The sequence below is a fragment of the Microtus ochrogaster genome, unplaced genomic scaffold (genome assembly GCF_000317375.1).
Source record: "Microtus ochrogaster isolate Prairie Vole_2 unplaced genomic scaffold, MicOch1.0 UNK31, whole genome shotgun sequence".
Lineage (NCBI taxonomy): Eukaryota > Metazoa > Chordata > Mammalia > Rodentia > Cricetidae > Microtus > Microtus ochrogaster.
The window spans coordinates 1,999,511-2,013,002 of NW_004949129.1; the positions used below are offsets into that span (position 1 = coordinate 1,999,511).

At 52.5% G+C, this 13,492-nt stretch overlaps 1 protein-coding gene across 2 annotated transcripts in view; it reads right to left on the minus strand.

Annotated features, from left to right (window-relative positions):
* Stard3 (StAR related lipid transfer domain containing 3) overlaps positions 1-13,492 on the minus strand; it is a 23,774-nt gene that overhangs the window by 7,839 nt on the left and 2,443 nt on the right. For both annotated transcript variants that reach the window (XM_026789893.1, XM_005368286.2), the window contains exon 2: positions 1,544-1,816. In XM_026789893.1, the coding sequence (XP_026645694.1) occupies positions 1,544-1,765 (222 nt within the window). In that variant the 5' untranslated portion in view covers positions 1,766-1,816. The remainder of the gene's footprint in view (positions 1-1,543; positions 1,817-13,492) is intronic.

Genomic DNA, 13,492 nt, shown 5'->3' on the forward strand with positions numbered 1-13,492 from the left:
AGACAGATCGGTTAGTAAAGGTGCTTGCTACCTGATAATGAGGACCTGAGTGTCTAGGTTTGACCCCAGTGCACGGGAACTGACTCCACAGGTATGCGCCCCCCAACTCACTCTCCCCTTCCCCTAACATAAAACAAAACTAACAAACTGAACACCAATAACATCTTCAGGCAGGCACACGGGACATGCCTGTAACATCCGTGCTCAAGAGGCTGAGGTGAGTGCGTGACTGAGTTCAAAGCCAGCCTGGGTTACGCATGCACCCCATCTCAAAAAGACGCCTTTTCTCCCCTTTGTCTGCCCAGCAAAATGTCGCACTGACTCCACTAAGAGTTCAATCCGGTATCCTGAACCTTTTCATTACATCTGTGTTACAGCAGTGTGTTTGTGGGATAGGCTCTCTCGCATCGCGGGAACGCTCAAGGCTGCCTGATGACTGCTGAGCAATCACAGCTGTCAGCGGAAGAATTTCAAAAGCAAAATTATCAACATTCTCCCAGCTCTTCTCGGGTTATAAAATATGCATTGAATTAGGGGTGTGGGTGAGCTGCAGGGCTGCTTGGATGCTAGCTGGGACCTTCAAAAGGAAGACGCCCAGGACCCCAGAAGCTCAGCCCTGTATCAGTAAGATAACCCAGTGCCCTCTTCAGTGGTTCTTGCATCACCCCCAGGGTACCAATTCATCTGACCTACCCTCAGGGTTCTGCCTTACCCTTCCAGTTCAACGTGATCAGAGGCAAATGGACTTCTTGCCATCTTGCTGCTAACTAACCCCTTCCCAAACTCTCCACTTATACCAAGAAAGGCAAATCTGAGACCTGGAAAAAGGATGTTTGCCAACTCTAACTCTGACTATGAACCCACGCTAACACGGGGCCCTGGGGACTGAGACCACACATTAACAGAGAAAAAACTGAGCGGGGCCAGGCCGGGAACACCCTGTTTCAGGGCCTCTGACTTTGTGTATGCTGAGGTTCAGTCAGAAGCATTATTGGGATGTGGACATTGCACTCTGAGACAGTTCCATCTCCAGGCCACCAGGCAGATCCCCCCAAACCAGGGCCACTAACCAGGAACTGGGAGTTTTCACCCCACTGTATTCTCTGCCTTTAGCACAGCACCTGGGGCACCGCAGGGCCTCCTAGCACGTTTGATTAATAGATGGATGAACTTGAGCCAGAGAGCAAAGTAAGGCAGAAAGAAAGAAAAAAAATATCCTCTGCTCGGCTGGCTGGAGGCATTTCTCCTCCTGTTCGCAGAGTCACCACTAGGGGGCAGTATGGTGAAGAAGCCGAGCACACGGCTCTGGAGCTAGAGATCTGTTCGCATTCTTGCTGGGGAGCCTAGGACAACCCCTCTGATCCCCTCGCCCCCCAGGTACCGTTCCCTCTCCTTACGTGGAAAATAACTACAGCTATTCTTATTTTCCGTTCTCCACTTAACTCAGATCAACTCCATGAGTGAGGCCCAACGACCCTCGCATGCTGCAAGCAGATGGACTAGGAAGCAGGTGAAGGCCTCCCCCACGTGACCCCCAACTCACATTTAGCTCGATGATCCATAGGAGGGAGATGAAGAGCAGGTCGAAGGTGACAAACAGACAGAAGGTGCGGCGGACGTCGGAGATGGCCCTGCGTCTCTCCGGGGGTGGTGGGATGAGGTGTGATGTCAGGCTCTGGCTGCGGGACAGGGAACTGCCCAGGGAGGCCAGGGCTGGCAGACTGTGCTCCAAGTCACAGGCCAGCTCACTAGGCAGCTTGCTCATCCTGGTGGGCCCCCACGTTGAAGTGGGGACAAGGAGGCCTCAGCCACAGGGCTAGGGGAAGAGGGAAGTGGCTGTCAGGGCCCTGGAGGTCCAGGAATACCACCTCCCAGGTACCCTACTCCCCTGTCCTACACCAAGGCCCATAGCTCTGCTCAAATCCTCTTATGAACAAGGCATTATGAGGCAGCAAGATTTGAGCATCCCCCTTGCTCAGTCCTGCTGCCTGGAGGTTCTGGGATGCCCTTAGCGGGGCACTTACTCTGGATCTTGGGGCTGTAGTCTGTTCAGCACACGCTGAACCTCAGCCCCAAGTCCTGTCAACAGCCTCTGGCCAGCCCCCACCCCCAGAAGAGGGCCCCAGGCTCTGTTCTTTGTTCTCACAGGACAAAGCCACATTCCCTCCCAGCGGCAGGCCGGCCCCTCCACCCCTAATCCACGGCAACTGGGAGGGATTCTGGAGCCGAGTCTCAGTGGGTCTGGACCTAGCACACCTTGGTCCCTGCTCGGTAGCTCAAACACCCATGCCAGGCCCGACTGCTGCTAGCTCTTCACCTTCGGCAACCCTTCCTCACAAGGCAGCTGGAGGAGTTGTTCAGTAGCAGAAACCTCCCTCCCTCCACCTCCCACCCTCCCTCAGCTCCCCAAATCCTGGCAGGAGGGTGGGTGAGGTAGGGTGGGCACTGTGCCCAGCTCTGCGAACTGGGCAACACCCTGACCCCTGACTTATCACAGCCACTTGGGCCTTTGGTTGCGTCCCTCCATGTGGTAGCCTGGTCTGTCTCCAGCCCTTGAGTCTGGCCTTCCTGTTGTCTGGAATGTTCTTCCCGAGCCCTAAGGCTCTGCCCACACAGTGGCCCTTCCCAGCCTCCACTCATAGTCAGGCACCGCCCACCGTTTAACTTCCTTCAGTGAGTTCACTGTTATCTGAAATCTCATCTTCAAGCTTTAGCCTTTCTCCCACTGGACAGTGACGTTCAAGGACAGGCACGGGCTTTGGTTGACTTGGTCACTGCTGTCTCTCAGGAGCTGGCACCATGTGTGCCAGACAACAGGTCCTTCCTAACTGACTGTTGGATACATGAACACTGCAGAAGTCTCATGGCACTCAGATCCATGATGCACAGCAAATCTAATCCAGGGTTGTTGCCCACAGTCCACAGTCCACATGGCCATGGCCACCTTTGTGCCCAAGCAGGACAGGATAGATCTTCATATAGGTGAGACAGTCAAAGCTCTGGGACAAGTGGACGTATCTAGGTCTGAGCCTCCTATGCAACCACAGAAACTCTGATGAACTCAAAGACAAAGTGAATCTCAGTCCTCTGGTGCCACAGAGACCCCATGCCGAGGTTCCAGGCGGCACTGATCTGCTGAGCTCCCTGGGTGGGGGCAGAGAGCAGCTAACTCCAGCATGAATCGGAGCAGCAGCTGGGGGGAGGGGGGGACTAGTGGAGGGGGCGTCCTGGACATCTGTCCACATTCACAAAGGCAGATGGAGCCACCAACCTCTGCTGGTGTTGTTGCTTTTAAACTTCTTTTCCCTCTGACACTTTCCGGGTCCTTAACCTACCAAGTCCTAAAGGGGACCCAGTTAGTGGCCAACAGAGGGTTCACCCTCTGCCTGAGCAAATCCCACAAACAGAGGCAGACAGACTGCTCTCAGCAGAGACCCCAAAGTCACCTGAAAGAACCTAGGACACCCCAGTACGTGGTCACCTAGAGAGTGCTGGGGGAGTTCAGCTCAGCTCCAGAAGCCATCAGTAGAGGGGATATGACAGGCCAGGGCCAATGGGACTCGCCAGCATCCATCATGGGCTCGAAGCCAGACTGGAGACTCAGCACATCCCTCTCTGTGACACAGCTCCAGGGCTAGTGACATTTCCTCGTGTGCTCTCCCACTCCCCCTGCCTCTCTGGCTTCATCTCCTCCTGTCTTTCACAAAGTCACCTTCTACCAGCAAACCCGCCATGCTGACAGGAACCTCTGCAGTCCAGAGCAGCTTAGAACCCACTTTTGTTTTTTCCAGACAGGGTTTCTCTGTGTAGCCCTGGCTGTCCTGGAACTCGCTCTGTAAACCAGGCTGGTCTCGAACTCAGAGATCCGCCTGCCTCTGCCTCCCGAGTGCTGAGATTAAAGACGTGCGCCACCACAGCCCAGCTGTTTTCTCTCTTTCTTTTCATCTTTCTCCCAGAGATTTGAAGGACAGGGTCTCGTGTAGCCCAGGCCTGTGGAGCCAAGGACAGCCTTGAGCCTCTGATTCTTCTGCTGCCACCTCCTGAGTGCTAGGAATAAGGCATGCACCACTACGCTGGTTCATGCTGGAGAGTGAACCCGGGTGCTAGTGCATGGCGCCCAGACACCCTGCCAGCTGAGCTACACTCTCAGCCCAGCTTGCATAAAAGAGAAATGTGGGCTGTGCGGAGTGATGCGGGCCTATAAGCCAACTGAGAAAAGAAGACAGATTCAAGACTGGCCTGGGATACAGAGTGAGATTCAAACTCCCCCTCACCTGACGCACAAAAACCCAAACTCAAAGCAAACTCTCCATCCACAGGAATTTGGGTTGGTGACATAGCCCAGAAATAGAACCCTTGACTGGCACGTGCAAGAAACCCAAGAGTTCAACCCCCAGCATAACAAAGAAGTAAAAAAAAGGAAGAAAACAAAAACAAAAACAAAAAAAAACAAAATTTAAAACATAGAGGTATCACGCCCTCCCCAGCTTCCGGAATCCAGAAGTCTAAATTCAGAGTTGTCTGAAGTGTTAGCTCCCCTGCTTCTGGCAGCGTGGCGCCAGGCAATCTGGTACTCCCTGGCTTGAGGGCTCTACAGTCCTGCACAGCACTCTCCTGCGTCTCACTAGTCACCCAGAACCACTTCCTGGGTTAGGGGCCACTCGCTCCAGGGTGACTGCATCTCATCTGTGACGGCCCCATTTCCAGATAAGGTCACATCATGTGGTACAGGGGTGTAGGACACATGCCTTTCCAGAGACACAATACAATCCATAACTATACCCCATTTTTAAAATTATTATTCCAGGCCGGGGTGGTGGTGGGCATACCTTTAATCCTAGCACTCAGGAGGCAGAGTCAGGCGGATTGCTGCATTTGAGGCCGGCCTGGTCTACAGAGCAAGTTCCAGGATAAGCTCCAAAGCTACACAGAGAAACCTTGTCTCAAAAAAATCAAGAAACAAAACAAAACCAAAAAGGTGCTTGCTGCCAAGCCTGGTGACCTGAGTTCAATTCCTGGGCCCTCACTTGGTATGGTAGAAGGGGAGCACCGACTTCCACTAGATACCCTCTGACCTCTCCATGCTGTGGCTATGTGCCCCTCCCCCCATGCATGCATGCACATCCAAAATAACAGGGCTGGAGAGATGGCTTAGAGGTTAAAAACATTGTTTCCTTTTTAGAGGAGCTGGGTTCATGCTGTCCCTAATGGTGCTTGCCTTTAAAGGGTCTCTGTGAGTTCAAGGCCAGCTTGATCAACACAATGAATTCCAGGACAGCTAGAGCTACACAGTGAGATACTATCTCAAAAACAAACATGAATAAATGAGTAGATAGGTAGGTAAGTAGATAGATAGATAGATAGATAGATAGATAGATAGATAGATAGATAGATAGATAAAAAGAAAGAAATAGAGGACCAGGGTTCAATTCCCAGAGCCCATGAAATGCATGTGGCATTTCACATCCTCTTCTGACCTTCATGGTCACCAGACATACATGTGATACACAGACATACATACAGGCAAAACACCCTGACACATTGGCACTGCCTCCCAAGTGCTGGGATGAAAGGCGTGTGCCACCATGCCCGGGGCCTTATTTTGTTGTTTTGAGATTGGGGTTCATGCATCCAAGGTTTGCCTCAAACGCTGCATGTAGCCAGGGATGCCTTTGAATTTCTGACCCTCTTGCCTTCCCCTGCAAGATTAGCCAACACTCTAACAGCTGAGTTACTGCCCAACAGAGCAGCCTTCTTCATTTGCTTATAAAACTGACTGTTACTTTTTTAAGACTAGCTCTCCCTACCTAGGCCAGGCTGACCTCAAACTCAAAATCCACTCTTGCCTCCTGAGAGCTGGAATTCACAGTCAAACCACCACGCAAGCCTTAGTACTCTATTTATACCCTTTCCCCACCCTGTACTGGGGATCGAACAAGGCTGTGTGCGGTGCGTGCCTGGCAAGCGCTGTGCCGCTGGACTGTATCCCCAGCCCTCGCAACTGCAGCTGACAGATGAAATACATTTTACCGAATCCATGGCCTATGGACAAACATTTATATTTGTAATGAGCAGAAACACTACATTGTGTTACATGGTATGTGTACATTTTCACGCTGCCGGGAGTCTATCTTCCAGATAAGAATTCCCTAGAAGCAGTATTGCTGGGTCATCCTGCATGCGTGGTTTTGTTAGGCACTGCCAAATTCCCTTGGCAGTTGGCATTCCTGGCGTAATGTATGAGAACGCCTGTTTGCCCACAGCCCACGGGAAATACTGTCACCCATGTCTGTCTGGGCCTTCATTCCATTTCTCCCCCACTCGGGAGCCTCTCTCTGCACCCCAGCATCCCTGTGCCTTTCCCTTCCTCTCTCCTCTTTTACTCTCCGCCCTCCCCCACTTTGCCTAGCTCACTTCTCAGTGCTGTGGCTTCTCACATGGTCCTCTCCTCTTACTGGCATCCCGTCCCTCCCTGGGCACAGGACTTCGGTGGCAGCAGCTTGGGTGTGAGACACACTTGGAGCACAACCGCCCTGAAACTCACACCCAGACATCCTTGTGGAGGCGAGAGACTCAGAGCCCAGCTGAGAGCAGAGGTGCTGGGGGCCTGGGGGAGCCGAAGATGCCAGCATGTGGGAGCCACGCACGGGGGGGGGCTTACAGGATGACTGACAAGAGGCTGGCCAAGAGCCACCCTCCTCACAAAACCACCTCCAAATCCCCAGAGAGCTGAAGTGCCGGTCCCCAGAGGAGACCACAGGCAACTCTGAGCCACTGTGGCAAGGCCTTATTTATAAACTTCTGCTTCTAAACAAGAGAAACTAAAAAATAACTAAATGAAACTTTATCTGAATCTTTGGTAGATAAAAAAAGACAAAAATCAGAGATTCCTGGTACCTAGGTGTGGCTAAGGCAAACTTAGCATGCACAGGGTCCTATCCTTAACTTACAAGAACCAAAATCCGGTCTATTGTGGGTAGTGGCTGTGAGAGACCCACACATCAGCTTTTCTCTGGTCCCAGCGTCACCCTGGAGACCTCCTGGGACTCAGCATGAAGCCTAGTTCATCCAACTTGCCCTTAGGAGTCCCCTAAGCACTTGTTCAGCCCAGAGGACAGACGCTGGCAGCCATCAGAAGAACAGCCGGCTGGAGACAGAAATGAAGCCCCGAGAGCAGCACCCTGCCCCCAAGCCCCCTGCCTGCTATCACCGGCCCCTCCCAGGCGCCTCCAGAGGTGTCGGGAGAGGAGCGCACACGTGGCATGAAGCAGCAGCCCGCCTGGGATGGCTGCAGACTTGACACCTGTGTGCCTGTGGAAGCTGAGCTGTGAAGGCTTGGGAGAGCAGGGTAGGAGGGGCCAGAAGTTCTGCCACCCATCCTAGGGTGGAAGAGGAAGGGGGGGGGGTATGGTCAAAGCAGGTGTGTGAGCCCAGGGGGGTCAAGCTCTGGGCTTCCACTTCCTTCAGAGGCAAGGAGGGAGGGGTCACCGCAACCTCACTCGCTACCCCAGCCTTCATTCTCTAACTGACTCTCAGGTGGTAGAAGCCCAACTTGCAGTGGGCTGTTGAGCTGGGCGGCAGACTGCGGAGGAAACAAATACAAGGAACGGATGCAGGATGCGGCACTGTGGTCAAGCCCAGATGCCCAGCACGCACAGCCCCAGCACTGCAGCCAAAACAAATAAGTAAAATGAATAGAGTTCAAAGTCTGGCTTGTCCCCTCCCGGGCCCTGCAACCCGGGGCAAAGCAGAACCTTGCTGAGACTCAGTCTCTCCATTTTCACTGTTGTCGGCACGGCAGGTGGAGCCCCGAGTCTTACACAGTGAACCGGGAATGATAGCCACAGCTTCCGAGTGTATGTTTAGTTTCTTTTCTGAGACGCGGTCTCGTGTATCTCAGGCTGTGCGGATGACAATGAACTCTGATCCTCCTGTTTTAACTCCCGAGCGCGGGGATGACAGGTAAGAGCCGCCGGCCTCTGCAGCGCTGGGGACTGAACGCACTGCAAGCACTCTACAACTCCTGAGCTGAGCTGCATCGCCAGCCCCAAGCTGTTCTGTTTTGTTCTTAATTTGATGTATTTTTTTATTTATTATGTATACAATATTCTGTCTGTGTGTATGCCTGCTGGCCAGAAGAGGGCACCAGATCTCATTACAGATGGTTGTGAGCCACCATGTGGTTGCTGGGAATTGAACTCAGGACCTTTGGTAGAGCAGGCAATGCTCTTAACCTCTGAGCCATCTCTCCAGCCCCAATTTGATGTATTTTATGTGTGTGAATGTTTTGCCTGCATGCATGTCTGTGCACCACGTGTGTCTGGTGCTCTCAGAGGCAAGAAGAGGGCACTGGATCCCCTGGAACTGGAGTTACTGAGGGTCGTAATCTTCCATGCAGGTGCTGGGACTTGAACTTGGGTCCTCTGGAAGAGCAGTCCATGCTTTTAACCGGTCTCCAACACCTCCTAAGTTGCATTTTTTTAAAAGCATTTACTTTATTATTTATTTTATGTGTATGTGTTTGTGGATGTATACACTTGCACGTGGGTATTCTTCAAGGCCAGAAGAGGGTGTTGTATTCCCAGAGCTGGAGTTACAGGCAGCTTTTAGCTGGGAACTGAATGAACTCCAGGCCTCTGAAAGAGCAGCAAGAGTTCTTCACCACTGAGCCATCTCTCTACAGCTCACAAGCTATAAATATACAATACACTTAGCACACCTGGACTACACACTTAAAAGTGTTAACACTGGCAAACTCTGTTACCTGTTTTATCACGCATACCGATTCCTTGCTCTCCTGCCCATTGGTTCCTCACCACCCCCAAGTTTTACAAGCCTACCTTCTACAAACACTGGAGGCACTAAAATTCTAACCTCACAGGGATGCTATTTGTATAAGTGTCAGAGGGGAGGGAGGGCTTGGTTAGTGGCTGAGGTGCATAGGTAGCCAATAAAAGGGCAACAGAGAGCTTTGTCGTAGTGTGTGGAGACTATGCTCACCACAGGACAGATTAAGAGACACTCCAAAAGGCTTGGGTTCCAAGCTGTACTCTACAATCAACCTGCTGGGTGCCACAGAACAAGCTCCCCAGCTCCTCATTCTGGGGGATACAGAAGGCCAAATCCAACTCCAGGCAAAGGTAGATTCCCAGGCTAGGGTGGGGGCAGAGGCTGGGGTCTGCCCTGGCTCCATGTAGAGGGTCTTAGGAAGTATGCCAGGATGCACTGACCCTTCCTGTTACCTTTCCATGCAGATGAGGGAAGCAGTAGGAAGACCCCCAACTGTCAAAATTGAGCCCTTTGGTGGCAGGATCACAGACAAGGTTCTTATAGGTCTCTTCCCCAGGCCGGCCAGAGGCCGCAGCCACCTGCCTGCAGCTCCCAATTCGGTGGACTACAGCTCCCAGTGGGCACTTCCTGCCCAAGGCAAGTGTGTGCCATGTGACTTACTTGTTAAAGCCTCGGTTTCTGTACCTGCTGTACCTGCTCACTAGCAGCATAGTGTTGGCCTGGACTGTCTGGCAGTACAAGGAGACAGAAGTGCCTGGAAAAGTGGATTCTACAGGAATTCCAAATACTTCCTGAGGACAGACAGGCAGTCCATTCCAGGAGGCGCCACGCTCCCCAAGAAATGTAAGCCTCTGGTTTGATGTGGGGGACCCTAACTTACTACAGGAGAGTCAGAGGAGTCAGGTGAGAAAGGGGTCCAGGCTGGGAGGAGGAGCACTTCTCTCTCCCTCTTCTGTAGACAAACATCAGTACCTCCTGGGCACCACAGGGCTGGCAGAAAGAGGGAGGGACCCATTTGCTCCGATGGCTTACAACATTCCTGGCACATCTGCCTCTGTCTGCCTCTTCCGCAGGGAAAGAATCCATGAGTCTTTGGGTCAGGACTGGGTCAGGATGCCCATGTTAAAAGTGAGTAAGCAGCCGGGCTAGAGCCAGGCTTGGGTCGGAAAGACAGGACTGGCCTGGGGCCGTCTGCAAGCACATAGGTGAGCCCGGCTGGTAGGGGCCTCGTGCCTCCCTGTGCACACTGCCTCCTTCATCACACACACACACACACACACACACACACACACCCTACCAGGAGAAGGATAACCCCCTAGGAAGGAGGAGGTTGAGTTCCCAAACCTGCCCACTGCTACCTTACAGACAGGCCCAGCTGACCCACTCCAGGGGTCTCTCCACTGAGCTGAGACCTAATACATGGGAGGCTCTGCAAGCCCTCATCAAGATCAGCAGCCATTCAGCTTTCACCTGTGGAGCCAGGGCCTCCTCACCACATCCGACAAAATCAGGCTCGACTATCAGTTCCCTCCACGTCAGCCGGCCTGAGGCGTCTCTCACAGATCCATCTCCTTCCTTCCACCTTGCACTTGACCAGAGTCTACCCCTAACGGTCAGACATCTCCCAAACGCCCTACCCTCAGTGGCTTCCGGCTCAAGTAGAACAAAGGCCAAGGCTCCCACTCCACGTCACAGCACACCCCTTGGTCTCTTCCCCTCTGAACTCTCCACGCCAGCCACATTGCTCCCTCGCTGTCCCTGGACACATCAACCTTCTTCCAACTCCAGGTTGGGGACTCTTGCGCAGCTGTCCCCTTACTCCATCCTGGTTTCTATGGAAACCTCGCTGTAGAGAGAACTATCCTCAGCCCCAGATTTAAGCTCCCTCCTTTTTTGTTTTCCTCTTGGTCACAGCACTGTCTGTTCTTACACTGTTGCTTTCTATGTTTTCTGCCATCTTCTCACAGCGGAAGTTAAAACTCCACGACAGCACTGGGGAGTCCCTCGTCGGGCCCACTGCCGCAGGCCCAGGGAAGCACACTAGGAAGCGTGCGGTGGCTCCTTCCTCACGGGCTTCTCTCTCTGACAGGGGCAGGGATGTGCAGGGTCACTCATGTCCGGCCCTCAAAGCAATCTTCCTGAAATTGAATCCTGCCTGTCTGGCATCCTGCCCTGCTCAGAGCCCAGCTCCTCCAAAACCAACAAGGGAACTCATTTCCCAGGCATCAGGGGGCAGAGTGGCCGCACCAGGGCAGGGAGCTGCCCTATGGCAATGCAGAGAAGGCTCTGACTGAGTTAAATCTCTTGGATAAGGAACATTAAGAGGAAGGAACCTCACACTTTTCTCTAGACATGGGGTTTAATATCCTATCCCATTCCACTGAGGGCGACTCCCAAACACAGCACAGCAGGCTCCCCACTTCCTCATTCTAGAACAACCTCCTCCACTACCAGAGAACTCCTGCCCTTCAGAGTTCAAATGTCACACTGTCTAGGCAAAGATTTCCTCTACCGTGGAGGAGGTTCCTCTGACCTCAGGACTCCAGGTCAGCACCACCCCTATCTCATAGCTAGACCTGAGCTTTGGCTGTCCAGGTCACAGCAGCTAGTCTCAGGCTATTCTATGGGATTGCAGAGAGGGAGCAGGTCTGAGGTCAGCGCCGGACCTAAATAAAAGCCCAAGATTATTTCTTTTCTTTTCTTTTCTTTTTTTTTTTTTTTTTTGGTTTTTTCGAGACAGGGTTTCTCTGTGGCTTTGGAGCCTGTCCTGGAACTAGCTCTGTAGACCAGGCTGGTCTCAAACTCACAGAGATCCGCCTGCCTCTGCCTCCCGAGTGCTGGGATTAAAGGCGTGCGCCACCATCACCCGGCCCCAAGATTATTTCTTGTTGGGCTGTGTGTCCTTGACCAAGTCACCAAGTCTCAGCCACAGGTCCCTTCTCTGTAAAATGGACATCAAATAGTGCCTATTTTTCCCCCCCTTTTCGACAGGGTTTCTCTGTGTAGCCCTGGCTGTCCTGGAACTCTCTCTGTAGACCAGTCTGGCCTGGAACTCACACAGATCTACCTGTCTCTGCCTCCTGAGGGCTGGGATTAAAGATGTGTGCCACCACTGCCTGGCTCAGAGAGTATCTACTTAATAGGACTTGAAGGACTGAGAAATTCCACCTACATGGTGTCCCTGCCACGCAACGCAAGGCCCTGGGCCAGGCACATACAGCAGGGCACTGTACCCACTTGGCTACTGGACAGGAGGACTCTGTCTCAGGAAGCTTATCAGGAAGTTTATCAAGGATGGTTCTTCTGTCTGGTGACTCCTGCCCTCAGCCTAGGAACAAGTGACCTATTGCTCCCTAACCATACACCCACAGAGGGCTAGGGACATTCCCTGGCCCTGGGGAAGTGGAAGTTTAAGGAGACCAGGGCATACAGCAGCAGAGAGATGCATGGCTGCAAACCCAAAGTGATTCCATTTCCCCTTTCCTCCGGCGGAAATGGGAAGAAGAGTCAGGCTAGCACGGGGAGAGCCACTCCTTCCTAGCCGTGGTTTCAGGAAAGCACAGCCACGTGTCAGGTTTGCCCAACATCCCCCACCCCATCCTGCTCTGCCAGAATGCCCCTAGTTCAGTGACTCTGCGGCTTCTGACCTGCTAGGGTTGGCAGCTCAGACTCTACTCCATTCTTTAGTGATACTGGGTAAAAACTGAGGAAGTCGAGTTCCCAGAGTCAGTCTGGAAAGGGCCAGTGTCTCACAGGGAGCTGTCGACTGCACAGGCTCCTCCCAGGCCCAGCTCTGACCAGACGAAAGCCCACATTTGCCTCACTCCAGCCAGGAAACTTTCAGAGGGGCACACAACTGACAAAAGGGCATGCTCTCCGCTGTCCTCTGTCCCATTGATATGCTAGCTGCTCTCATAGACACCACTGAGACAGAAGCAGAGCCTGGGTCATGGCTATGCATCTGAAATTAAGGTAAAGGCTTTAAATCTCTACCAAGTGACTTTGAACCAACCTCCCTCAAAGGCTCAGCTTCCTCATCTGTAGAATGGAGGCAACAAGCATTCCCCCACACCTCCCAGAGAAGGAAGCCTCTGCCCTGGGCAGCAGTGAAAAGAGATCACAGGGAGGAGGAGCTAGCTACCTGAGGCCTAGAAGAAACCGCATCATGGGGAAAGTGGAGGGGGGGGGGATGCACAACCCTGGAGGCAAAGGAGCAACAGAGGGTAGAAGAATGCTCACTGGTGTGATTCTTAGCACACACACCCGTCCATTAACTCAATACCCTCTTCTGACCGCCAAGGGCACGTGGCATACACAGTGTACAGACGTATGTGCAAATAAAACACTCATGTACATAAAAAATTTCATTTTTTTTGAGACAGGATTTCTCTATATAGCTTTGTAGCCTGTCCTGGCACTCTCTCTATAGACCAGGTTGGCCTTGAACTCACAAAGATCCTCCTGCCTCTGCCTTCAGAGTACTGAGATTAAAGGCGTGTGCCACCATGGCCTGTCAAATTTCAAAATCTTTTAAAAGGGAGAAAAAAAGCTGGGCATGGCTGTACATGCCTTTCATTCTAGCACTTGGGAGGCAGGTGGATCTATGAGTTCAAGGCCTGCATGGTCTACAGAGCAAGTTCCAGGACAGCTAAAGCTACACAGAAAAACTTTTTTCAAAAGAAACAAACCAAACCAAAAAATT